Source organism: Zootoca vivipara, chromosome 6 (genome assembly GCF_963506605.1).
Source record: "Zootoca vivipara chromosome 6, rZooViv1.1, whole genome shotgun sequence".
In the NCBI taxonomy this organism is placed as follows: Eukaryota; Metazoa; Chordata; class Lepidosauria; order Squamata; family Lacertidae; genus Zootoca; species Zootoca vivipara.
This window is the reverse complement of record NC_083281.1, coordinates 4,842,422-4,869,527: the sequence shown is the minus strand read 5'-3', so window position 1 is coordinate 4,869,527 and position 27,106 is coordinate 4,842,422. Positions and strand designations below refer to the sequence as shown.

At 47.1% G+C, this 27,106-nt stretch overlaps 1 protein-coding gene across 1 annotated transcript in view; it reads right to left on the bottom strand.

Moving 5' to 3' along the window:
- The window catches only part of HCN2 (hyperpolarization activated cyclic nucleotide gated potassium and sodium channel 2), a 54,168-nt gene that overhangs the window by 3,311 nt on the left and 23,751 nt on the right, over window positions 1–27,106 (bottom strand). The window contains exons 2-6 of the mRNA XM_060275228.1: window positions 23,406–23,829; window positions 8,722–8,883; window positions 7,330–7,548; window positions 2,260–2,406; window positions 649–889 (exon numbers count right to left, since the gene is read on the bottom strand). Coding sequence (XP_060131211.1) covers window positions 649–889; window positions 2,260–2,406; window positions 7,330–7,548; window positions 8,722–8,883; window positions 23,406–23,829 — 1,193 coding nt within the window. The remainder of the gene's footprint in view (window positions 1–648; window positions 890–2,259; window positions 2,407–7,329; window positions 7,549–8,721; window positions 8,884–23,405; window positions 23,830–27,106) is intronic.

The window sequence follows — 27,106 nt, the reverse complement described above, 5'->3', positions numbered from 1 at the left end:
TAATTCATCTTAAAAACCATCGTAAGCAGTTAGAATCGTTAGTAGGGGTGGAACGACGCTTGTAAAGCCCTAAATGGCCTCGGCCCAGTATACCTGAAGGAGCGTCTCCACCTCCATCGTTCTGCCCGGACACTGAGGTCCAGCACCGAGGGCCTTCTGGCGGTTCCCTCGTTGCGAGAAGCCAAGTTGCAGGGAACCAGGCAGAGGGCCTTCTCGGTGGTGGCGCCTGCCCTCCCAACAGATGTCAAAGAGGAAAACAACTACCAGACTTTTGGAAGACATCTGAAGGCAGCCCTGTTCAGGGAGGCTTTTTAATGTTTAATAGATTATCGTGCTTTATTTTTCTGTTGGAAGCTGCCCAGAGTGGCTGGGGAAACCCAGCCAGATGGGCGGGGTATAAATAATATGTTGTTGTTGTTGTTGTTGTTGTTGTTGTTGTTGTTGTTGTGTCATGGTGACTTTGGACACAACGGATTTGGATTATTATAAAAGATGCAGGAGGAAATGTTTAACATATTTTGATACAATTTTTTATTGTTGTTTTTTAAATCATTGATTTTTATCCACCCTGCCTGGAAGACAGTGGGCTCTCCCTCATCGGAGATGGGGTTTTTTGCGGGGGGGGAGGGGGAGAGAGACCAGCCTCACCTCCAAAGTAAGAGCCATCCGAGAGCTTCATCTCCTTGTTGCCCTTGGTGAGAACACTGACCACGCCATGCTGAATGAAGTACATTTTCTTGCCAATGGTTCCCTCGCGGATGATGTAGTCGCCCGGCTGGAAGACCTCAAACTTGAGCTTCGTCAGCATGGCGGTGACGAAGTTGGGGTCGGCGTTGGCAAACAGCGGCATGGAGGCCACCAGCTTGCGGCAGTTGAAGTTGACAATCTCCTGGAGAGAAGGGGAGAAGGAGGAACAGGGGGCGGTGAGCTGTGAGCTGTGCCAGATTTCATAGAATCATAGAGCTGGAAGAGACCACAAGGGCCATCCAGTCCAACCCCCTGCCAAGCAGGAAACACCATCAAAGCATTCTTGACATATGGCTGTCAAGCCTCTGCTTAAAGACCTCCAAAGAAGGAGACTCCACCACACTTCTTGGCAGCAAATTCCACTGTCGAGCAGCTCTTTACGTATAAGCTAAACAAGCAAGCTATAGCTTAGGGCCCCACTCTCTTGGGGGCCCAGAAAAATTGAAAGGGGAAAAAAACCTGGACGTACGTTTCCAAAATATAAGGTAAGAAACCTACACCCAGCAACAGTGTTTTGTGTTGCGTAGGCTCCTAGGATGGAAGGAATGGCCCCCGCCTGCTAGCCTGCTCCCTAAAATATCACTGGTTTGCTCATTTCTATATAGAGGGTGCCTAAAAGGTAAAGGGACCCCTGACAATTAAGTCCAGTTGTGAACAACTCTGGGGTTGCGGCGCTCATCTCACTTTACAGGCCAAGGGAGCCGACATTTGTCCGCTTCCGCAGGCAGTTTTTCCAGGTCATGTGGCCAGCATGACTAAGCTGCTTCTGGCAAAACCAGAGCAGGGCACGGAAATGTCGTTTACCTTCCTGCCAGAGCTGTACCTATTTATCTACTTGCACTGATGTGCTTTCGAACTGCCAGGTTGGCAGGAGCTGGGACAGAGCAACGGGGTTGAAACCACGGGCCTTTCAATCGGCAAGCCCAAGAGGCTGAGTGGTTTAACCCACAGTGCCACCCTATAGGATGCCTACATTCTGCTATTTAAAATTATTAGTTTGCACCATATATTTACACCTATTATTATTTCATGTTAGAGCAAGTTTCCAGATACTAGATTATGAGTCTTTGTAAATTGTGTTTCTAAAGGAACTTCTCTTATTGCCAAATGCCAATGTGTTTGCATTATTAAGTTTGCTATGAATCAAAAAATCATTTTCAGTTAGAGCTTAATAATTATTTCACTATTAATAGACTTCTTCTTAATTGCATTTCACTGTTAATATACTTCTTCCTAATTGTATTTCAGTTCAACAATTACTTTGATAAAATACATATTTTGTGATGTGCAAATGGCTTGAGATACCTATGAGGTCCATAAATTACCATATAGCATATATTCCACGCAAAAAACAGTGACAATTTGTTGTCGGCAAAGGACAGCTGGACATATAAAGGGCCCCATTACCTGCAGTAGCTGAGGGCCTCATCCAACCTAAATCTGGCCCTGAACAGAGGACAGGACTCTGCCCCCCTTTCCCATGGGGTCAAGGGATCAAGGGACAACCCTTACCTCTCTAAGGGGCTCGTTGAGCTCCTCAAGGATGCTGTCCTCATCGAACATCTTGCCTTGGTAGCGGTGCTCATAGTAATCATGAATTTTCTGGCGGAAGTCGGCAGGAAGCTTGTGGAAAGACATATATTGCTCCACTTGTTTGTACTGCGGAGAGAAGAGAGAAAAAATGCAGTGAGCACGAAGGCATTTCAAAACCTTAATTATATTGGGAAGTAAGGAAGAGAAAGCTAAACCAAACGACACAGGAGGAGGCTGAACCATGGACCTAAAGTAAGACTCTAGTCCTCATGGTTCTTGAGAAATAACCAGTGCTGGATTTAAGTATAAGCTAAACGGCGTTTCCGTGCGCTGCTCTGGTTCGGCAGAAGCGGCTCAGTCCTGCTGGCCACGTGACCCGGAAGCTGTACGCCGGCTCCCTCGGCCAGTAAAGCGAGATGAGCGCCACAACCCCAGAGTCGGTCACGACTGGACCTAATGGTCAGGGGTCCCTTTACCTTTACCTTGGTTCTCAAATGCCTTGGTTCCCAAACGCCTAAAACCCAGAAGTAGGTGTTCCAGTTTTTAAACGTTTTTTTTTGGAAGCCGAACATCCAATGCGGCTGTCGGCTATTGTTTCCGGGGCACCTGCACCAATCAGAAGCGGCGCCTTGGTTTCCAAACATTTCGGAACTCAAACGGACTTCCGGAACGGATTAAGTTTGACGCTTTTCTTTTTGCTATTTATTTTTTTGTTTTGTTTCATTTGTTTTTGGGACTGTGTGGAACCCAGTTCAGCTACTGATTGATTGATTGTGTGGCTGCAGAAATGGATAAAAGCCCCCCATCCAAACAGTGACCATAGCTGCCAAGTTCTCCCTTTTTTTAAGGGAAATTCCCTTATGCTGAATAGGCTTCCTCGCGAGAAAAGGGGAAACTTGGCAGCTATGAAACAGTGACTATCATCAGTGCAGGTATGAAAAATATTTAATTTTAATTTTTATCATCTACTGTACTGACTCATTTATTTTACAGTAAATTGGTTATCACTTTCATTTTATGGGTCAATGGTCTCGTTAGATAGCAAAATTCATGTTCAATTGCTGTTTTAGGGGTTGTTTTTAAAAGTCTGGAACGGATTAATCCATTTTGCATTGATTTGTACTGTATAGGAAAACAGGCCTTGGTTTTGGAACACTTTGGTTTTGGAACGGACTTCCGGAACGGATTAAGTTTGAGAACCAAGGTACCACTGTATTAGTATTAAGGCCTGGACCTGGGACCTTCTGCCTTCTGCCTGCAGAGCTGAGCCGATCCCCTTCTGCATTGGCCCCTCCATTAATTTGGCATTTAACGACTGTGAATTCCTCAGTTTAAAAGGAAGAATAACATGTTCCAGCTGGCTGGCTTTCCCCTATTCTTCCCCCACCCACTTTATTTAATTTTTATTAAAGATTTTATATTACAAAGTAGACTAATAAACAAAAGAATACATAACAGAACAATGCATAAAGTTGATATTCAATACGAAAGTTCTATATATCGCAGAATATAAACCATGTTTCTATGTTACAAAAATAAACGTTTCTATAAACAATATTATATCCCTCGTTATTGGTCTTTGTCTTTTCGCACACATATATTAACAATGTAAATACGAATCAAAACAAACAAACAAAATTTGTAAACAAAATTGTATTCCAAAATATTCCAAAGTCATATATAAACTACCACAATTTGGACTTCCTGTTAATCCCTAATGTATATTTTAATTTTACCCATGAATGCAGGGCCGGCCCTAAGGCAAGGCTGGGTGGCGCAATGCGCCAGGGCACCGGGCTGCCACGGGGCGCCTCGCTGCAGCGCCCGCCAGACAGCCGCACTGGGAAACGGGGGGGGGCTGCCGGAGGGATCTTCGCACCACAGCGCCAGATATGTTTAAGACAGCCCTGCATGAATGTACTCTAATATAAATGGATGTCATATAGAGGAGGGAGAAAGGTTGTTTTCTGCTGCTCCAGAGAAGCGGACACGGAGCAATGGATTCAAACTACAAGAAAAAAGATTCCACCTAAATATTAGGAAGAACTTCCTGACAGTAAGAGCTGTTCGGCAGTGGAATTTGCTGCCAAGGAGTGTGGTGGAGTCTCCTTCTTTGGAGGCCTGCAAGCAGAGGCTTGACAGGCATATGTCAGGAATGCTTTGATGGTGTTTCCTGCTCGGCAGGGGGTTGGACTGGATGGCCCTTGTGGTCTCTACCAACTCTATGATTCTATGATTCTATTCTATACTTCTTTACCTAATTATCTAATACATTCCTACATCAGTTAGTATCCTTAATTCTATTATTCCAATCCTTCTCACTCACAAGTCACTCAAACCCTAGCATAGACAGTGAACCTTTGGTATATTTTTGAACATATATCTTATACCTTTCCCATTTCTCCATGAATTTTTGTTTTGAATTGCCTCTCAAACTATTTGTTAATTGAGCCGGATGGCTATCCCAGAAGGTGAGAGAGAGAGAGACACTCAGTAATACAGAAACGGGATATGGCACCCATTTTCTGCTGACCCCCAAAGTTGCAAAGAGAGTCCTTTCGGCCGTCGTGATAGAGGGGATTACCGAACAGCGATCGGACCTCAAGTCCTCCAGCCTGAAACCGCTGCTGCGGCTTGCCACCTCATCCGGGGAACTCGCTGCCACTAGAACATGGGACAACCACCACGCAGGTGAAAAAACCACTGGCCGTCTGAGAACACGAGTCAGCTCCTCCTGAAATTTGCCTTGGGAAATGGGGGACTGGCCATTAAACCTTCAGCTTAAGTCCCATAAAAAACAGCTTATACCGCCTGCCGAGGAATTGCCAGTGTTAAAGGTGAATCTCGGAAAATTAGAATATCATTGAAAAGTGCATTTATTTCAGTAACGCCACTTAAAAGGTGAAACCAATATATGAGATAGATGCATGACATGCAAAGCAGGATCTGTCAAGCCTTTATTTGTTGTCATTGTAATGATTTGTCGTTAGGCGGGTCAATTATAAACGGAATGTCATTAATGAAATGTAATAGTGATGTTTATTTTTGTATTTTAGTTTTATTACTGTGGAATTTCCAAAAGAAAGCATTTGTAAAAATTAAAAGAAAAAGAAAAAAAATAGTAAGTTGCATTATTGAAATAAATACACTTTTCAACGGTATTCTAATTTTCCGAGTTTCACCTGTAAATAAACCGCGCCAATTGCCGACACACCACCCGAAGCAACAGGTGGGAATCGAACCTGGTCATTTGGACCCCTGAGCAGAACCTTTAGTCGGCCGCGAAGCATCGTTGGACGCCAGAAAAACCCCATATAGATGGAAAGAAAACAGGCAAAACCGTCCTTTCTTTGAGACGGCAACCTCCTTAATAAGCCACCCCCTCTTGTGAAAGACACAGCCTGAAAAACCACTTGACCTAAAAAGCCTAGGAACAAAAAGTCCAGGCTCTCCTGGTAGCTGAATCTGGCCGTTTCTCACCTGGGGTGAGAGATTTGCCCTACAGATTTGCCTGGCAGGAATGCCAAGGCGTTGGCAAGAGAGAGCTCTCTTTGGTTTCTGCATGCTGCGCCAATTGCCAACCCCACGAGGCTGCGACTGTCAGAAGACGGATGACAGTCGCATCCGTTCAGTCGAAGCAGTGGTGTTTTTTTTGAGGGGGGGGGGTGCCCCTGTGGACCCAACGAGGTTGTCAAAAAAAGAGCCTTTTGCTTCAAGAACGGGAAGAAGGCTAGTCAAAACAGCCTCCAGCCACCGGGTCTAAAACCGCGCTGTCATCTTTCCCTTAAAGATTTTCATGGGGAAAGGAAAGGAAGGATTCCTCAATTTAAAATAAACATTGTTTAACAGAAAGCAGAGAAGATGGGTGTCCGCATGGGTCGGAGGTTTTTAATAATCCTATGTTCTTCATTCATGTAAACAAGCATGTGGAAAAAAATTTGCATTTATTGCTGCATCCCTCTCCCTCTCCCCCCCCTCTCTATCTTTCCCCTCTCCTCCTCTAATTTTATTGTTCCTTTCTTTCCTTCCTAACTTCCCACCTCCCTGCCCATAGCTGCAATTTTGCTGTTATTATGGGGAAATCTCAACAAAAAAAATCTATCAGAAGAAAAGAATCATAGAATCATAGAGTTGGAAGAGACCACAAGGGCCATCCAGTCCAACCCCCTGCCGAGCAGGAAACACCATCAAAGCATTCTTGACATATGCCTGTTAAGCCTCTGCTTAAAGACCTCCAAAGAAGGAGACTCCACCACACTCCTTGGCAGCAAATTCCACTGCCCAACAGCTCTTACTGTCAGGAAGTTCTTCCTAATGTTTAGGTGGAATCTTCTTTCTTGAAGTTTGAATCCATTGATCTGTGTCTGCTTCTCTGGAGCAGCAGAAAACAACCTTTTTCCCTCCTCTATATGACATCCTTTTATATATTTGAACATGGTTATCATATCACCCCTTAACCTTCTCTTCTGCAGGCTAAACATACCCAGCTCCCTAAGCCGTTCCTCATAAGGCATCGTTTCCAGGCCTTTGACCATTTTGGTTGCCCTCTTCTGGACACGTTCCAGCTTGTCAGTATCCTTCTTGAACTGACAAGCTGGAACGTGTCCAGAAGAAGCTTGAGGTCCTCGTGGTTCTTAAAAGACTCTTGGTTCTAAAGGAAAAATTAAACAGACTACCTTATTGCTCCCTATGTATTGACACACATATCTATAGATTAAGTAAAATCATATCTACTGTGTCTCAGGGCCCTTGGAGAAAGGGAAGGGTTGTAATGGAAATGACAGCAGGGCTCTCCTTTCGGAGGTCTGTTTCTGCTTTCCTTGTTTCCAGCTAGATGGAGCTTCCACATTCCGGAGCAGTCTACCGCCGTCGGAATAAATGCCGAGGAGCAGGGATGTATGAGGTTTGTCACCCTCGTGCTCTCCTGGCAAGATCCCTGGGACAAGGAAACGAGACCCGAGCCACCGGTTGCCCTGCTTCAGCCAGGGGAAACTCAACCCAGCAGACCATGCGTCTCTGCGTAACCTCGCCTCCCCTGCCCACAAATACCTTCTCTTGATATTGGCGCCGGGAGGAATCGAGGGACTGGATGAGGGCCGTGGCGTGGCCGATGAACATGGCATAGCATGTGGCCCCCACTATCATGCTCAGCATCGTCAGCCATATGTCCGTCATGCTCTCTGGCGCTTGTCGGCCATAACCGATGCACAGCATGTGGCTCATGGACTTGAAGAGGGCAAAAGAGTACAGCTCGCTCCAGGAGTCGTTCTGGAACAGAGAGAGAGAGGCAGGTCACAGGAGGAAGCGGGCAGCCTGGGCACAACACAAGCCATTCCTCCTGTCTGACAGCTCCGTGTTTTCGCTATTACTAACTCAACCAGTGCCGGATTTACGTATAAGCTAAACAAGCTATAGCTTAGGGCCCCACTCTCTTGGCGGGCCCCAAAAAATTTAAAGGGGGAAAAAACTGGATGTACATTCCCAAAATATAAGATGAAAAAACAAATAAAATAAAACCTACATACAGTGACAGTGTTTTGTGTTGTGTAGGCTCCTAGGATGTAAGTCATGGGCCCCACCTGCTAGCCTGCTCCCTAAAATACGGTCATACCTCGGTTTAAGTACGCTTCGGTTTGAGTACTTTCAGTTTAAGTACTCCACGGACCCGTCTAGAACGGATTAATCCACTTTCCATTACTTTCAATGGGAAAGTTCGCTTCAGGTTAAGTACGCTTCAGGTTAAGTACAGACTTCCAGAACCAATTGTTAAGCCGAGGTACCACTGTATCACTGGTTTGCTCCTTTCTATATATAGGGTGCCTACATTCTGCATGGACTGGTTGCAGGGAAACATGGGCCAATGGCTTGAGATACCTATGAGGTCCATAAATGACCATATAGCATACAGTGGTGCCTCGCTAGATGAATTTAATTCATTCCACGGGTCTTTTCTTATGATGAAAAATTCATCTAGCGAATCCCATAGGAATGCATTGAACTTTTTTTGATTTTTTTTTTTACCCATAGGAACGCATTAATTGAATTTCAATGCACCACGATTCGCTAGACCAGGCATAGGCAACCTTGGCTCTCCAGATGTTTTGGGACTACAACTCCCATGATCCCTAGCTAACAGGGCCAGTGGTCGGGGATCATGGGAGCTGTAGTTCCTAAACATCTGGAGAGCCAAGGTTGCCTATGCCTGCGCTAGACGAATTTTTCATAAATCGAATTCGTCTAGCGAGGCAACCTCCGCTCGAAAAATCCTTTCGTTAAGCGGAAATTTCATTAAGCAGGGCATTCGTTAAGCGAGGCACCACTGTATACTGTATGAGGAGGGAGGGGAGGCAATTAGGGGACGAGGCTGGTCCTAGTGGTCATGGAGGCCGGCTCCCAGTAGCAAAAGCCAAGGGGGAGGGATGCCAGGGCAACTGGACTCACCACCATCCCGTTGATGGAGACCCAACAGTCGCTGGGGAAATCCTGCAACATGGGCACCAGGAATTGGAGGCAGCCATCCCAGTGGCAGAGGAGAAGCATCATCCCAATGAGGTTGATTATCCTCATGACGGCGCTGGCCAGGTCGTAGGTCATGTGGAAGATCTGTAATAATAATAATAATAATAATAATAATAATAAAATAATTATACCCCGCCCTCCCCGCATACCTGCCAAGTTCCTCTCTGAAAAATAAGGGACCGGAAGTAGCATACCGGAAGTAGCGCGGTGGCCATTTTGGAACTGGGCAGAGCAGCATCAAAAGTTGCTTCTGAGCATGTTCCGCCCAGTTCCAAAATGGCCGCCACGCCAGAATAAACCGGGGGAAAACAAAAAAATCCATTTTTTGTGTGGCTGGGGACAGCTGGAAAAACGGGGGTTTCCCGGGGAAAACGGGAGACTTGGCAGCTATGCCCTCCCCGGCCCAGAGACCGGGCTCAGGGCATCTAACAGCAAATATAAAACATTGATTGAAACGACTTAAAAACAGCTTAAAAGCAACATAAAGTACAACATAAATATCGCATCGCCAGGGCTAACTAGCCAAGCTAGTCCTGCTAAGGCCAGCAAGGAGACCAGGGAAGTATTTAAGTGTGGGGACCCAGAAAGGTTTCTTCGTAGAAAAAGGAAAAGGGAAAAGGAATGGAAGATCAAGCTAATTTGAGGACCAGGCGGAATAGCTCTGTCTAACAGGCCCTGCGGAAGGAGATCAAGTCCTGCAGGGCCCTATTCTCAGAGCGAAACGCGCTTGAAACAATGCGCAGGCGAACTGGTAAGGTTCATTCCTCAACCATCTCTTTCCACCTGGTGGACTGGGAGCGGCCGCTGAGACCACATTTCAAAGTGTTGGTGCTGACCGTGAAAGCCTTAAATGGACAGAGGGCAGGCAGGTGTGGAGGACTCCCTGGTCCTGAATGGGGTCACTGTGCCCCTGAAGGACTAGGTGTGCAGCCTGGGGGTCATTTTGGACTCACAGCTGTCCATGGAGGCGCAGGTCCATTCTGTGCCCAGGGCAGCTGTCTACCAGCTCCATCTGGTATGCAGGATGAGACCCTACCTGCCTGCGGACTGTCTCGCCAGAGTGGTGCATACTCTGGTTATCGCCCGCTTGGACTACTGCAATGCGCTCTCCGTGGGGCTACCTTTGAAGGTGACCTGGAAACTACAACTAATCCAGAATGTGGCAGCTAGACTGGTGACTGAGAGCAGACGCCAAGACCATATAACACCAGTCCTGAAATACCTACATTGGCTCCCAGTACATTTCCGGGCACAATTCAATGTGGCGGTGCTGACTTTGAAAGCCCTAAATGGCCTCAGCCCAGTATACCTGAAGGAGCGTCTCCACCCTCATCGTCCATCCCGGACACCGAGGTCCAGCTCCGTGGGTCTTCTGGCAGTTCCCTCCCTGCGAGAAGTGAGGTTACAGGGAACCAGGCAGAGGGCCTTCTCGGTGGTGGCGCCCACCCTGTGGAACACCCTTCCACCAGATGTCAAGGAAATAAACCACTATTTGACTTTTAGAAGACACCTGAAGGCAGCCCTGTTTAGGGAAGTTTTTAATGTTTGATGTTTTCTTGTGTTTTTAATATTCTGTTGGGAGCCGTCCAGAGTGCCTGGGGAAACCCAGCCAGATGGGCGGGGTATCAATATTATTATTATTATTATTAATATTATTGTTATTCTCCAGTTTGACAAGATCACTCTTCTTCCATGGCTGAGAGGGGAAATGGCAAATACAGGCACATTGGGACAGTGCGATTTTTGCAGCTATTGTCAAAGTTGCAAAACAACGAAGCACGGGATGGAGCAATGAAGAATTTCTGACAAAACCATAGGACATCAGCTCCGCCCAAGGCTTGATGGAGAACAGCAGCAACCGGGAAATTGAAATTAATAAGATTTTGGAACGCAGATATAAGGAGAATCATCAAACCATCAACTCTAGCACGTGGGGGGGGGCGCCTAAATTATTTAATTTGGTATTTGAATGAGGGCATTAGTAACCCTACACCAAAGGATAAATGGACATAAATCTGACATCAGGAACCACAAGACAGAGAAACCAGTAGGAGAACACTTCAATCTCCCAGGACATTCTATACAAGATCTCAAAGCAGCTGTCTTACTACAAAAGAATTTCAGAAATAGACTGGAAAGAGAAGTTGCTGAATTACAACTTATCACCAAGATCAAAACCATGGAGGGACCTGGTTTGAACAGAGACATTGGATTCTTATCTCATTATACATGATAAAGCGATCTTCAGCCATCTCAACCCTTGCTTTTTCATGCAAAAACAGTCGTTTTCAGTCATCAACAGTTATCAGTCAGTCAATCACCCACTTCCACCACCCTTCTGAGTGATCCCCCCTCCCCTCCCCCTCCCCACCCCTTCTCCACATAAGTGCCTAGGGACTCCTATTTCAGTGTAGCTGAAGAAGTGTGCATGCACACGAAAGCTCAACCCAAAATAAAAACTTAGTTGGTCTTTAAGGTGCTACTGAATGAATTTTTTTATTTTACTTCAACCCTATTTCATTTATAGCTAAACAAGCTATAACGTAGGACCCCACACTCTTGGGGGCCCCCAAAAAAATTAAAGTGGAAAAAACTGGATGCACATTTCCAAAATATAAGATTAAAAACAAATAAAATAAAATAAAATAAAACCTACATACAGCAACAGTGTTTTGTGTTGTGTAGGCTCCTAGGTCAGACCTCACCTGCTCTGGTCAGACCTCACCTGGAGTTCTGGGCACCACAGTTCAAGAAGGATACTGACAAGCTGGAACGTGTCCAGAAGAGGGCAACCAAAATGGTCAAAGGCCTGGAAACGATGCCTTATGAGGAACGGCTTAGGGAGCTGGGTATGTTTAGCCTGGAGAAGTGTCTTTAAACCTCTTTTGTAGTCCACCGGCATTCCGCTTTCCATTCTTAAGTTGGGAATAGAGGAGTTGCTTGGGAAGATGATGATCAAACCATAATTTACCATCAGAGAAATAATCTGGCTCCCAAAACACAAACATCGCAAGTGCCCAAAGAGGCCCGTCTTCAGCATTTGGCAAAAGCTGTACATTGAAGGCACCAGCCGCACCTCTGTGGGGAAGTAGTTCTACTGCTTAGGGGCTGCCCCACAGAACTCCTTCCCCTGGGCTGCCACCCCATGAGCGATTGAGGGCAGAGGAACTACCAAGAGGGCCTAACCCCCTACCGATCTCGGCGCCCAATGCCTATTGACGCTAGCGAGCCTTAGAAGTTGCATTGGCACGGCTTAGGGAGCTGGGTATGTTTAGCCTGGAGAAGAGAAGGTTAAGGGGTGATATGATAGCCATGTTCAAATATATAAAAGGATGCCATATAGAGGAGGGAGAAAGGTTGTTTTCTGCTGCTCCAGAGAAGCGGACACGGAGCAATGGATTCAAACTACAAGAAAGAAGATTCCACCTAAACATTAGGAAGAACTTCCTGACAGTAAGAGCTATTCGGCAGTGGGATTTGCTACCAAGGAGTGTGGTGGAGTCTCCTTCTTTGGAGGTCTTTAAGCAGAGGCTTGACAGGCATATGTCAATAATGCTTTGATGGTGTTTCCTGCTCGGCAGGGGGTTGGACTGGATGGCCCTCGTGGATGTAAGTCATGGGCTCCGCCTGCTAGCCTGCTCCCTAAAATATCACTGGTTTGCTCCTTTCTATACATAGGGTGCCTACATTCTGCATGTGCAAATGGCTTGAGATACCTATTAGGTCCATCAATTACCATGTAGCATAGATTCAACACAAAAAACAGTGACAATTTGACAAAGAACAGCTGGACATATAAAGGGCCCCATCCCCTCCAGTAGCTTAGGGCCTCATCAAACCTAAATCCGGCCCTGGTCATGAAGGTTACGGGGTGACGCAATGAATAAGCTCTTCTGCTGACCTGCTTAAGGAGGGGGCAGCCAGGAGGAGATGTCAGTCGCCAGCCTGGCGTCCAGAGATCTCCATGTGGTCGCAATCGGACCTGTGCAAGTCACAAAACACACCTGGCTCCTGGGGGATTTCTAATGCTGTCTCCCGGAGCCAACACATTAAGTTAGCTTCCCACTGAGCTTCTACCACCCCCCAAGTAAGACAGAGAGCTTTCCGGCCCAGGAAAAACCAGTGTCAAAAGAGATTTAAGGCTCTCTGCCTTGCTACCATGTATCTTGCAGAATTTCACCCAGAAATGGTTGAAATCGCTTGTGGTCACGCACTGTATTTTATCTTTTTGTTGTTGCTGCCGCTTTCATTTGTGTAAGCTGCCTTGAGTCCGCAATCTGGGAAAAGACCGGTTGGAAATATCGCTAACCGACTGAGCAGTAAGGTTGGGCGAGAGAGGAGGGCCTCTGGTATTCCAACTCTTATGAAGCAGAGTTGCCAGGAATCGAACCCGGGGCTTTGCAGATGTCACAGATGCTGCCTAATAAATCAGCTCCCCGCTTCCTGGAGGGAGTGAAAGGCAGGATTCGAACTGGCGACCGCAACCATTTGCAGTGTGGGGGGACTCTCCCCCACCTGCCCTGCGGACCACCAACAACGCCATTTTGATCGCAGGCTCCAGGCGGCATGGAAATAGCTCTCATTCTCCCTCCCCTCTCTCTCTGCGCGGAGGAAACGCAATCACAAAAGGCTCATCGTTTGATGAGGGCGTATTAATTGTTCCAACATTCAATCTAGCGGGTAATTACAACTGGGGTCAGGGGAGAGACAAAGGCCTCTCTGCGGCGCATGGCCTGCGTCGAGAGGGAAGCCGGCATGTGCGAGCTCGCAGCCGATGCACAGATGCTTCCCTCACGGCACAAATTACGACACGGGGTTGGAGAGGACAAAGAGAGAGTGGGGCTGCAGTTTCAAGCACCCCAGTGCGGCTCGGAGCGCTCAGAGGAGACTGGGCGACACAGAAGGACAGGGCAAAAGGGTTGACACGAGGCAGGATCCTCCTTTGGGGTCCTGCCTTGTCCCGCTCCAGGTCAGTGGCTCCATAAACTCACACACACACCCGGCTCCATAAACTCATCCCCCGTGCCCCCTACTCTACCAAAAGCAATTACAGTCGTACCTTTGGGTCTCAAACGCCTCGACTCCCGAACAAATCCACTCCTGAACGATCGAAACCAGAAAGTGACTGTTCGGGTTTGCGAACTGCTGTATTTTCCGCCTATAAGACGCCCCATATATAAGACGAGTCCTATTTTGGGGGACTCCAATTTAAGAAAAGGGGGGATGTATAAGACGAGCCCAGATTTTGAACATTATTTTAGAGTAACAAAGCATAGACTTATACACGGAAAAGTACGGTATTTTCGGAAGCCGAACGTCCGGCGTGGCTTCCGACTTGCTGCAGGAGCACAAACCTAGACAGCATCTTAAAAAGCAGAGACATCACCTTGCCGACAAAGGTCCGTATAGTTAAAACTATGGTTTTCCCAGTAGTGATGTATGCAAGTGAGAGCTGGACCATGAAGAAGGCTGATCGCTGAAGAATTGATGCTTTTGAATTCTGGTGCTGGAGGAGACTCTTGAGAGTCCCATGGACTGCAAGAAGATCAAACCTCTCCATTCTGAAGGAAATCAGCCCTGAGTGCTCACTGGAAGGACAGATCCTGAAGCTGAGGCTCCAATACTTTGGCCACCTCATGAGAAGAGAAGACTCCCTGGAAAAGACCCTGATGTTGGGAAAGATGGAGGGCACAAGGAGAAGGGGACGACAGAGGACGAGATGGTTGGACAGTGTTCTCAAAGCCACCAACATGAGTCTGACCAAACTGCGGGAGGCAGTGGAAGACAGGAGTGCCTGGCGTGCTCTGGTCCATGGGGTCACGAAGAGTCGAACACAACTAAACAACAACAACAAAACAATCCCTATAATTCCCAAGAAAAAGGCTTCTGGTTGTTGTTGTTTTTACAAATGTTATTTTAAACATCCTTTGTATTTCATTGCATATCATTTGCTAGTAAGCCTTAACCTTACTACAAGACCATCACAAATATGTGTGCAAATAGCATAATTTTATAAAATTTAAAGTAAGTTAAACAACATGGAGAAAATGAGTGAGTATTCAAGGAATTTAATTTGCGAGCATAATGGGAAGGTCAGAGGTCATGTCAAATTCAATTACAAAATGATGTACAAAGCAAGTACCAATTAAGGAATGGATTATTTTAATGTATTTTAAATCTTTGTTGGAAGCCGCCTAGAGTGGCTGGGGAAACCCAGCCAGATGGGCGGGGTACAAATAATAATGATAATGATAATGGTAATGATAATAATAATAATAATAATAATAATAATAATAATAATAATAATAATTCTACATTCATCTTTATTTTGTCTTTAACACTCACTGGTTATTTTTGTTATACAGTTTTTAACCAATGAAGCATTTTTTAAAAAATTCTCTCTTAAAGGCATCCAAGTCGTGTATGGAAGGTATTTGACTCCCAGTAAGTTAGCAAAACCCAGGAGGCGCTGTGGGTTAAACCACAGAGTCTAGGGCTTGCTGATCAGATGGTCGACGGTTCGAATCCCTGCAACGGGGTGAGCTCCCGTTGTTCGGTCCCAGCTCCTGCGCACGTAGCAGTTCGAAAGCATGTCAAAGTGCAAGTAGATAAATAGGGACCACTCCAGCGGGAAGGTAAACGGCGTTTCCGTGCGCTGCTCTGGTTTGCCAGAAGCAGCTTTGTCATGCTGGCCACATGACCCGGAAGCTGTCTGCGGACAAACGCCGGCTCCCTTGGCCTATAGAGCGAGATGAGCGCCGCAACCCCAGAGTTGGACACGACTGGACCTGATGGTCAGGGGCCCCTTTACCCCTTACTTTTTAAGTTAGCCAAAATGTCTAAGACAGGTACAAATACCTGCTGGAAATGAAAAGTAAAAGAAGGCACCATTTATCATATCTGGTGGACGTGTAAGCTAATAAAAGCATTCTGGGAAATGATATAGAATGAATTGGGGGGGGGGATGATTAATTATTTTTTAAAAAAAACCTGAAGCTTTTCTATTAGGATTTGTAGGTACTGATATTCCAAAGGAGCAGAAAATACTTTTTATGTACGCGATGACAGCTGCACGGATGTTACTAGCCCAGAGATGGAAAGAATAGATAGTGCCTGCCTACCAGAAAGACACAGGTGGCGCTGTGGGTTAAGCCACAGAGCCTAAAACTTGCTGATCAGAAGGTCAGCGGTTCGAATCCCCGCGACGGGGTGAGCTCCCGTTGATCGGTCCCTGCTCCTGCCCACCTAGCAGTTCAAAAGCACGTCAAAGTGCAAGTAGATAAATAGGTACCACTCTGGCGGGAAGATAAACGGTGTTTCCGTGCGCTGCTCTGGTTCACCAGAAGCGGCTTAGTCATGCTGGCCACATGACCTGGAAGCTGTATGCCGGCTTCTTCGGCCTATAGAGCGAGATGAGCGCCGCAACCCCAGAGTCGTCCGCGACTGGACCTAATGGTAAGGGTTCCCTTTACCTTTACCTTTACCAGAAAAGAATGGCAAATTAAACTGTTGGATTATGCCGAAATGGCAAAACTGACCAGAAAGCTCAGGAACCAAGAAGACCAAAACTTTAACAAAGAATGGGGGGGGGGATTGCAACTTATCTGGGAGATGGAAACATTAGCAGGATTTCAATAGCACTTGTAACATAGCAAATACTATGGAGAAACTGGAGTGACATAAAAGATGGACCACTGAAGAATATGCAGTTGAAAAGGTTGACAACAGGACCCATGGAGGGGAAGGTGGGAAGACCTGTGGTTGGAAGTTCTGCAGTTTAACTGGGAACAAGTCCTTCCTTTTGTCTGTCCTAAATCTTCTAATGTTCAGCTTCATAGAATCATAGAGTTGGAAGAGACCACAAGGGCCATCCAGTCCAACCCCCTGCCAAGCAGGAAACACCATCAAAGCATTCTTGACATATGGCTGTCAAGCCTCTGCTTAAAGACCTCCAAAGAAGGAGACTCCACCACACTCCTGGGTAGCAAATTCCACTGTCGAACAGCTCTTACTGTCAGGAAGTTCTTCCTAATGTTTAGGTGGAATCTTCTTTCTTGAAGTTTGAATCCATTGCTCCATGTCCGCTTCTCTGGAACAGCAGAAAACAATCTTTCTCCCTCCTCCATATGACATCCTTTCATATATTTGAACATGGCTATCATATCACCCCTTAACCTTCTCTTCTCCAGGCTAAACATACCCAGCTCCCTAAGCCGTTCCTCATAAGGCATCGTTTCCAGGCCTTTGACCATTTTGGTTGCCCTCTTCTGGACACGTTCCAGCTTGTCAGTATCCTTCTTGAACTGTGGTGCCCAGAACTGGACACAGTACTCCAGGTGAGGTCTGACCAGAGCAGAATAAAGTGGTACTATTACTTCCCTAGATCTAGGTGCTATACTCCTATTGATGCAGCCCAGAATTGCATTGGCTTTTTTAGCTGCTGCATCACACTGCTGACTCATGTCAAGTCTATGGTCTACCAAGACTCCTAGATCCTTTTCACATGTACTGCTCTCAAGCCAGGTGTCACCCATCCTGTATTTGTGCCTTTCATTTTTTTGCCCAAGTGTAGTACCTTACATTTCTCCTTCAGAGGGTTGGACCACAACTTCTTGTGTTCTGAGAGAGGGAGAATAAACTAGATCGCCGCCAGGGACCCCCCCCTTGCAACCTATGGCAAGGAGCTGGAGCTAACAAACAAAAGTCCTCCTTCATATAGCTCAGGCTTCCTCAACCTCGGCCCTCCAGATGTTTTGAGACTACCATTCCCATCGTCCCTGACCGCTGGTCCTGCTAGCTAGGGATCATGGGAGTTGTAGGCCAAAAACATCTGGAGGGCCGAGGTTGAAGAAGCCTGATATCGCTCAACATTAAAATTGCAGAATCATAGCAAGGAAGTGGAAGAACGAAACGCTACCAGGGAATACAGAAAGGCAGATACCCATGTTGGAATATTTACAATTAGCGAACTTGACGGGATCAGAATATCAAAGCAAAAAATATCTAAAGAATGTAATTTTTTTAAAGATTATTTAAAACTTCATTGTACAAATAATTCCATATTGGCAGAAATAGAATGATATTGGTTAAGAAAGGGAATAAAGGAATGCATACAAGGTGGAAGAAAATGATATGGTACAGTATAAACCTGTGGGGGAAAAGGAAAATAAAAAAGGAAATAAAATAAAACCTACATACAGCAACCGTGTTTTGTGTTGTCTAGGCTCCTATGATGTAAGTCATGGGTCTCGCCTGCTAGCCTGCTCCCTAAAACATCACTGGTTTGCTCCTTTCTATATATAGGTTCTGCATGTACTGGTTGCAGGGCAACATGGGCAAATGGCTTGAGAGATACCTATTAGGTCCATAAATTACCATATAGCATATATTCAACAGAAAAAACAGCGGCAATTTGCTGTTGTCAAAGGACAGCGGGACATATAAAGGGCCCCATTCCCTTCAGTAGCTGAGGGCCTCATCAAACCTAAATCCGGCCCTGCCTCAAGAGCTAGGAACTGGGGAGTTTGCAATAAAATCACCCCTGGGAATTAATGTTCACTGTAAGACGAAACCCTGATTCCAGATGGGTCGTCGGTTGTAACAAAGGGAACCTGTTGCAGTTCTGAGTTCTATGGCTGTAGCTAAACCATAGGTGCCAAGTTCCGAATTGAAAAATCCGGGATCAGCAGCGCCGCAGCACCGGAAGTCGCTTCTACACACTTCCGGACATGTGTAGAAGCAACTTCCGATGCCGCTGTGCCCATTTCCAAAATGTCCACAGCGCCAGAAGTCGCTTCTACACATGTCCGGAAGTGCGTAGAAGCGACTTCTGGCGCTACAGACATTTTGGAAATGGGCACAGCGGCATCGGAAGTCACTTCTACGCATGTCTGGAAGTGCGTAGAAGCGACTTCCGGTGCCGCCGCGGCACCAGAAGAACATGGCTGCCGGCAGGAGCTCCGTAATCTGGGGGAATAGGGGGTATTTTGCCATTCGGGACACCTGCGGGAAACGGTAAGAAAATACGGGGGGTTTCCCGGGGGAAACGGGGTACTTGGCAGCTATGAGCTAAACCTTTCAAGTCTCCCCTGGACTCCCCATCAACCAGTCGGTGGGAATACTCTCTTAGTGGGCAGCCCATGGAAGACGGCAAATTTGGCCCCTCTGGAGCCCCCTGTTAGGTTTGGGGTGCTTTTTCTAACGTTGACCCTAAATCTAGCTCCCCTTTTAAAAGAAACCAGGGTGCTTTGCCCTATCTTTGGGCAGGGGAAAATATTATTTCTGATGGGTTCGAAAGCTGCAGATAAATATCGTGGGCTGCTATCATGCTGCTAAAAACATGTTCTCTAAGAAGTTTAGTTGAGATTCCTGCCTTGCAGGGGCGGGGGTGTCCCTCAAGATCCCTTCCAACCCTAAAATTATATGATTCAAAGTGCTTCACACACTTTCAAGTACGTAACTGCGTGTGCCAAACTGAAGCCCGTTATTTTTCTCCTTGTTTATAACGGTCCCGGCTTTCTATTGCCGTATTTGTCCGTCAGGATCTTAGCTGCCCATGTCTTGTTCCTCCTTGTCACTCATCCTAGTTTAAGGTGGCAGAACTGAGGATCTCTCCCTGTTAATGAGCGACGAAGTGTCAAATCTTCGTTGGGGGCGGAGGATGCAGAGGAGGAAGAAAATCATAAGACGTGCAGAAACCACTTAGGAGTGTGGCTTCAGGACCACGGACAGAGAACTAGATTTGCCTCCAGGGCAGAGATAAATTGGCTTTCATTCCTTCCACACACACACACCCAAATTACAAAAGCCTTGCATGTCAAGCGTACTTCCAACATCCACTGTACACGGAAGACAACGTAAGGCAAGCGCACAGCCAAGAAAACAAAAACAGCTAAAACCATTCTAAGGCAGATCAACATCAAACGAAACCTGCGTTAACTTCAGAGGGCAAATAACACTCTTTGTTTTCCTTGTTTTCCTCCTCCCCTCCCATCTATGGTTATAAATGGAAATTTGAATATAATTCAGATAACATTGTACGATGCAGTATAAAATGAAAGCACGGGGGACAGGGGTGGGTGGAGGGAAGTCTAAAGATTCAGAGAAACCTATAACGGGTATATGTATAAAATTGATTATATTTGAATGCAAACGATATTTGTAAAAACTGAATACACACACACACAAACACCATATTTTTCCGTGTATAGGGTTTTATTCTTTAAAAGTACAGTGGTACCTTGGTTTAAGAACAGCTTAGTTTATGAAGAACTTGTATTAAGAACGCTGCAAACCTGGAAGGAGGTGTTTTGGTTTGTGAACTTTGCCTTGGAAGTGGAACTCCTGTTGAGTGTAAATTGAGTCCCCTGCTGCTATGGGAAACCACACCTTGGTTTAAGGACGCTTTGGTTTAAGAACGGACTTTCCTGAAAAGTGGGAAGGCCAGGCTGTCTCCATTTATTCAACCATATGTCTTTACCCACTAAGAGTAAAAAAGTAGACTTTTCATAGAACGACTTGAGCCTCTGTGGTCCATTCAAGGTAAAGGTACCCCTGACCGTTAGGTCCAGTCACGGACGACTCTGGGGTTGCGGTGCTCATCTCGCTCTATAGGCCGAGGGATCCGGTGTTTGTCTGCAAACAGCTTCTGGGTCATGTGGCCAGCATGACAAAGCTGCTTCTGGCGAACCAGAGCAACACACAGAAACGCCGTTTACCTTCCCGCCGGAGCAGTACCTATTTATCTACTTGCACTTTGTGCTTTCGAACTGCTAGGTTGGCAGGAGCAGGGACCAAGCAATGGGAGCTCACCCCGTCACGGGGCTTCAAACCACTGACCTTCTGATCGGCCCTAGGCTCTGTGGTTTAGACCACAGCGCCACCTGCGTCCATTAAGTGTGCACTAATGTCACCTATTAGGACACAGCTGGCGCTGTGGGTTAAACCACAGAGCCTAGGGCTTGCTGAGCAGAATGTCGGCAGTTCGAATCCCCATGACGGGGTGAGCTCCCGTTGCTCGGACCCAGCTCCTGCCCACCTAGCAGTTCGAAAGCACAAAGTGCAAGTAGATAACTAGGTACCACTCCAGCGGGAAGGTAAACAGTGTTTCCATGTGCTGCTCTGGTTTGCCAGAAGTGGCTTAGTCATGATGGGCTTGAGGGCATCCTGAGCAAGTTTGCAGACGACACCAAAGTGGGAGCGGTGGCTAATACCCCAGAGGACAGGAACACACTTCAAAATGACCTTAACAGATTAGACAACTGGGCCAAAGCAAACAAGATGAATTTTAACAAGGAGAAATGTAAAGTACTACACTTGGGCAAAAAAAATGAAAGCCACAAATACAGGATGGGTGACACCTGGCTTGAGAGCAGTACATGTGAAAAGGATCTAGGAGTCTTGGTAGACCACAAACTTGACATGAGTCAACAGTGTGATGCAGCAGCTCAAAAAGCCAATGCAATTCTGGGCTGCATCAATAGGAGTATAGCATCTAGATCAAGGGAAGTAATAGTACCACTGTATTCTGCTCTGGTCAGACCTCACCTTGAGTACTGTGTCCAGTTCTGGGCACCACAGTTCAAGAAGGATACTGACAAGCTGGAACGTGTCCAGAAGAGGGCAACCAAAATGGTCAATGCTTGGCAGGGGGTTGGACTGGATGGCCCTTGTGGTCTCTTCCAACTCTATGATTCTATGATTCTATGCTGACCACATGACCCAGAAGCTGTACACCGGCTCCCTTGGCCAGTAAAGAGACATGAGTGCCGCAACCCCAAAGTCATTCGCGACTGGACCTAACGGTCAGGGGTCCCTTTACCTTGAATGTTACCTGTTAGGTACGGATCGAACCAAAAGTTTCCATCTAGTCCAATATTCTGTTCTCACAGTGGCCAGTCAGATGCACCGAGGGGAAGCCTGCAAACAGGGCACAAGCACAGCACCAACTCTTCCCAATTCCCAGGAACCGGTGTTGCCTCTGATGCTGCTATCATAATCCCGTAGCCATTGACAGCCCTCTCCTCCCTGAATCTGCCTGATACTCTTTTAAAGCCATGCAGGGTGGTAGCCCCCACTGCCTCCTGTGGCAGGGAGTTCCGTAGTTCAGCTATGGGCTGTGTGGAAAAGGACTTCCATGTTTTAGGTGCCAAAATCCCAAAGGAAGCAGAAAAGTCTATTTATGTACGCGACTGAGTGATTGCTACTAGCCCAGAGATGGAAAGAAGAAGGAAGTCCCCACCAGAGAAGAATGGCAGGTCAAGTTGATGGACTATGCCGAAATGACCAAAATAACCGGAAGAATCAGAAATCAGGAAGACCAAAAAATTATTAAGGAATGGGGGGGGGACTTTATAACCATCGTAAACAGCTAAAATAGTTAGCGGAACTGGAATAACACTTGTAGTTTAATGGTGAGTTTTGGACATAATGGAGATGCAAGAGATTTGGATTATTGTAAAAGATGCAGGAGGAAATGATTGACAATAGGACCCACAAAGGGAAGGAGGGAAGTTCAGGAGATTCTGTGGAATCTTGTTTCTATATTGTATATGCTGATATGCTATTATAAAAATTTAATTTGAAAAACTGAAAATAAATACATTTTCAGAAAGAGAAAAAGAAAAAGAACTTCCTTGCGTCTGCCAACGACACGCAACATTCAGCTTCATCGCGTAACCCCCAGATGGCCTTGTATGATAAGACTTAATTCTGCCTCCTTTCTTTGATGCAATGAGTCTAGGTTCAGGGGTCAAAAGAGACTGTGTGTCCCCCACCCCGCTTCAAAACACGCATCTATTAAAAATGCATGTTTATTGTGTTTTTCACATACATCTCACTTTTCCTCCAAGGATCTCAAGGTTCTTCCCCGTCATTATAGCCTCCAACCCTTCAAGGTTGCTTAGGTCATGGAAGAGAGCAGAGGCAAAGGTTGCCAGGGGCCAGTTAATCCCTCTGATTAGAGGGCATCTGGATTTCTAACATCGGCCAAAAAGCCAGCTCCTGGTTTGTTCTGGGCTCAATCCAAATTTTGGGTCCCAGAACAAAAAAAAGACACAGACCAACAAATCCCTACCACAAAGGCCATAGGATGTTAATCAGCCAAAGGCCTAGTTATAGAGAAACATTTATGCCTGGAGGCTAAAGATATGTTAATGAAGGTGCCAAGTGAGCCTCCCTGGAGCCACAGCACTGAAAGACCATCGCGGAGCTCTCCGTGGTCCTGAATGATGACTTTGTGCTCTCCATAGTACTGAAAGACCACATGAAACTCTCCATTGCGCAGAATGACCACTTGGAGCTTTCCAGGGTATTGAAACACAATCTTAAATTCCTTCATAACACTGAATGGCCACTCCAGAGCTCTCCGTGGTACCGCATGGCTTGCCTGAGCTCCCCACCTACTTGGGAGCTCTCTGCACTTCAGGGAAACAACTACCCCAAGCTCAGAGCTCTCCGTGGTGCTGAAAGACCACAGGACTACAACTCCTATCACCCTTGACCACTGGCCACGCCGGCTGCTGCTGAAGGGAGCTGTAGTCCAGCAAGATCTGGGGCGGGGGGCAGCAATGGGTTAAGGAAGGCTGCAAATGAATAAACAACCCTACCTCTTCCCATTGGTGGATGTAACGGATAAGCCTCGAAAGACGAAGCAGCCGCAAAAGGCTGAGGATCTTGGTGAAGCGGACGATGCGCAGAGCCCGGGCGGTCTTGTAGACCTCCGAGTCGATGCCCTTCTCCACGATGAGGAAAATATAATCCACAGGGATGGAGGAGACCAAGTCCACCACAAACCATGTCTTCAGGTACTTCTTCTTGATGCGCTCAGGGTCCAAGATGATCTCCGTGTTGTCCTCAAAGACGATCCCCGTCCGGAAGTTCATCACCAGGTCCATGAGGAAGAAGGTGTCAGACACCACGTTGAAGACGATCCAGGGAGCCGTGGTCTCGTCCTTGAAGAAGGTGATGCCAACGGGGATGATGATGAGGTTCCCCACCATGAAGAGAAGCATGGTGAAGTCCCAGTAGAACCTAGAGAGGGAAGGGGGAAAGACGTCTTAGGAACACAGGAGCCAGCCAAACAGAGAGTGTCATAGACGGATTGGATACGTGTTAAAATGTGTGTAAATTGCATAGAAATCGTTACAAAAAAATGATTGCCAAGTACTTGCAGTCATATTAATATTATTGTTGTTTTTTATCACCACTTGGGACACGGGTGGCGCTGTGGTCTAAACCCCTGATCCTCTTGGGCTTGCCGATCAGAAGGTCGGCGGTTCGAATCCCTGCAACGGAGTGAGCTCCAGTTGCTCTGCCCCAGTGTCCCAGCTCCTGCCCACCTGGCAGTTCGAAAGCACGCCAGCGCAAGTAGATAAATAGGTACCACTGTTGCGGGAAGGTAAACGGCATTTCCGTGTGCTGCTCTGGTTTCCGTCACAGTGTCCCGTTGTGCCAGAAGCGGCTTAGTCCTGCTGGCCACATGACCCAGAAAGCTGTCTGTGGACAAACACCGGCTCCCTCGGCCCAAAAGCGAGATGAGCACCGCAACCCCATGGCCGCCTTTGACTGGACGTAACCGTCCAGGGGTCCTTTACATTTTACCTTACCTTATTGATCATCATCATTAAGCAATACCTGATATTTTCAGAAGGTAAAATTAAAACGCTTTGGTTTTCCCAGAGCAGTTCATGTGCTTCTTCGCCAAACATATACTTGCCAAGCTAAACGTTGTTCGATCACACCAAAATAATACCAGATTTGACCCCCTCACCCCAAAAAAACGGTTTTTAATGAAGAAAGTTGCAAGAAGAACTAAGTTTCACCCCCTTAAAATGACACACCCTACTCTTATAGTTTGCAAAGTGCAGCGATTGAAGTGATACCCATTCAGCTCTGGAAAGAAGACAGAACTGAACTTTGAACATCGTAGGTGCCAACTCCCTGGGGCCCTGGAAGCACCCACAAAATTCCCCATGAAGCGGCCGGGCACCCACAAATTTTGGTCCCAGGGCTGTGCACTCTGCATGGCACCCACAACCTTGGGCACCCACGGTTGCGGGGCTAGGCCGGTACTCCTGATGACCATCATGTAACCCTGGAGATATGTAAAAAGATCTGCAGCATAAAAAATAAGGCACATCTTTCAGGGGAGAGAGAGGGGAGTTGGCTCCTGCCCCCCAAAGCTCATCCACACACCCTCCCTCCCTGATCCCCACCAGCCATGCGACTCGAACCATCAACGACCTTCCTCGAGAGCCTGCAAGGTCGGACGAGACAGCATGCAGCAATTTGGAGATGGCTGTGCATTGCCACTCAAGATTAAACGCTGCAACGCATTTCCACAAACACACTTGAATGCAGAGAGGGGTTCTAACAAGGGTGCTTATTGGGGGGCAGGGACAAGAACGATGGGGAAAGTCTGCCTTCTAAGGTAAGCTAACCCAGCTGTCAAGTGTGTCACAAGCTATGCCTGTACACCTGGAAATTGCCTTCTCTCCATTTTCCCACAGGTCCTGCTTTAGGTTGAAAGCGCCTTGAGAACGAGAACGGTCCTCTTGTGCCTTGGAAACCTCACACGTCGATGGCTATATATTGTCACCCATCCCTCCAGCAGCGAACACGTTGGCTCCATGCTGACAAGAGATATCAGCACGCTTGGGTGAACCCCAAACTTACGGTATTAAACCATCCCTCCGCTCACCCCCCACCCCCACCCCAAAAACAGGCCACCAAAATTTGAACAGGCTATGTGAGCAGAATTACCTTGCATTATAGAATCTTAAGACTTGGAAGGGATCCCGGGGGTCATCTAGTCCAACCCCCTGCAATGCAGAAATCTCAACTAAGGCATCGAGGACAGATGGCCTTTCCACCAACTCTTTGCTTCTGTTTTATACATACAACAAGGTGGATCCGGGCTGAATTTTATGAGTTGCACCCAGTGCTTTTTTTCCCCCCCTTAAAAAAATGTTTAGGGGCACTCTCATTTTGACCCAAGAAAAATTGCCATTTTATAGTTCGAATCGGGGGAAATAAATACAGTAAATGGACAAAAGTGAGTGGTTACTGAACAACTCCAGGCACGCCTGGAAGAAGCGGACCATTTGGATCCCTTCAAGTTGGGATTCAGGCCTTATCATGGGACTGAAACTGCCTTGGTCGTGCTGGTTGATGATCTCCAGCAGGCTAGGGACAAAGCTGTTTCCTAGTTCTGCTGGATCTCTCAGCGGCTTTTGATACCATTGACCATAACATCCTTCTAGACCGTCTTGAGGGGCTGGGAGCTGGGGGCACTGTCATACTCATACAGTGGTTCCGCTCCTTCCTCCTGGGCCATGTTCAGAAAGGGGTGGTGGGGGATGGGTGTTCAGACCCCTGGACTCTCACTTGTGGGGTGCCTCAGGGCTCTGTCCTCTCCCCCATGCTTTTTAACATCTACATGCAGCCGCTGGGAGAGATCATCAGGGGGGTTGGGCTGGGTGTTCATCAGTATGCGGATGATACCCAGCTCTACCTCTCTTTCAAATCAGAACTAGTGAAGGCGGTGAAGGTCCTGTGTGAGTGCCTGGAGGTGGTTAGAAGATGGATGGCTGCTAACAGATTGAGGTTGATTTCTGACAAGACAGAAGTACTGTTTGTGGGGGACAGGAGGCGGGCAGGTGTGGAGGACTCCCTGGTCCTGAATGGGGTAACTGTGTCCCTGAAGGACCAGGTGTGCAGCCTGGGAGTCATTTTGAACTTACAGCTGTCCATGGAGGCGCAGGTCAATTCTGTGTCCAGGGCAGCTGTCTATCAGCTCCATCTGGTACGCAGGCTGAGACCCTACCGGCCCGCAGACTGTCTCGCCAGAGTGGTGCATGCTCTGGTTATCTCCCGCTTTGGACTACTGCAATTCACTCTACGTGGGGCTACCTTTGAAGGTGATCCAGGATGCGGCAGCTAGACTGGTGACTGGGAGTGGCCGCCAGGACCACATAACACCAGTCCTGAAAGACGTACATTGGCTCCCAGGATGTTTCTGAGCACAATTCAAAGTGTTGGTGCTGACCTTTTAAGCCCTCAACGGCCTGGACCCAGTATACCCGAAGGAGTGTCTCCACCCCCATCATTCTGCCCAGATACTGAGGTCCAGCTCCGAGGGCCTTCTCACGGTTCCCTCACTGCAAGAAGCCGAGTTACAGGTAACCAGGCAGAGGGCCTTTTCGGTAGTGGCGCCCACCCTGTGGAATGCCCTCCCACCAGAGGTCAAGGAAATAAACCGCTATTTGACTTTTAGAATACACCTGAAGGCAGCCCTGTTTAGGGAAGC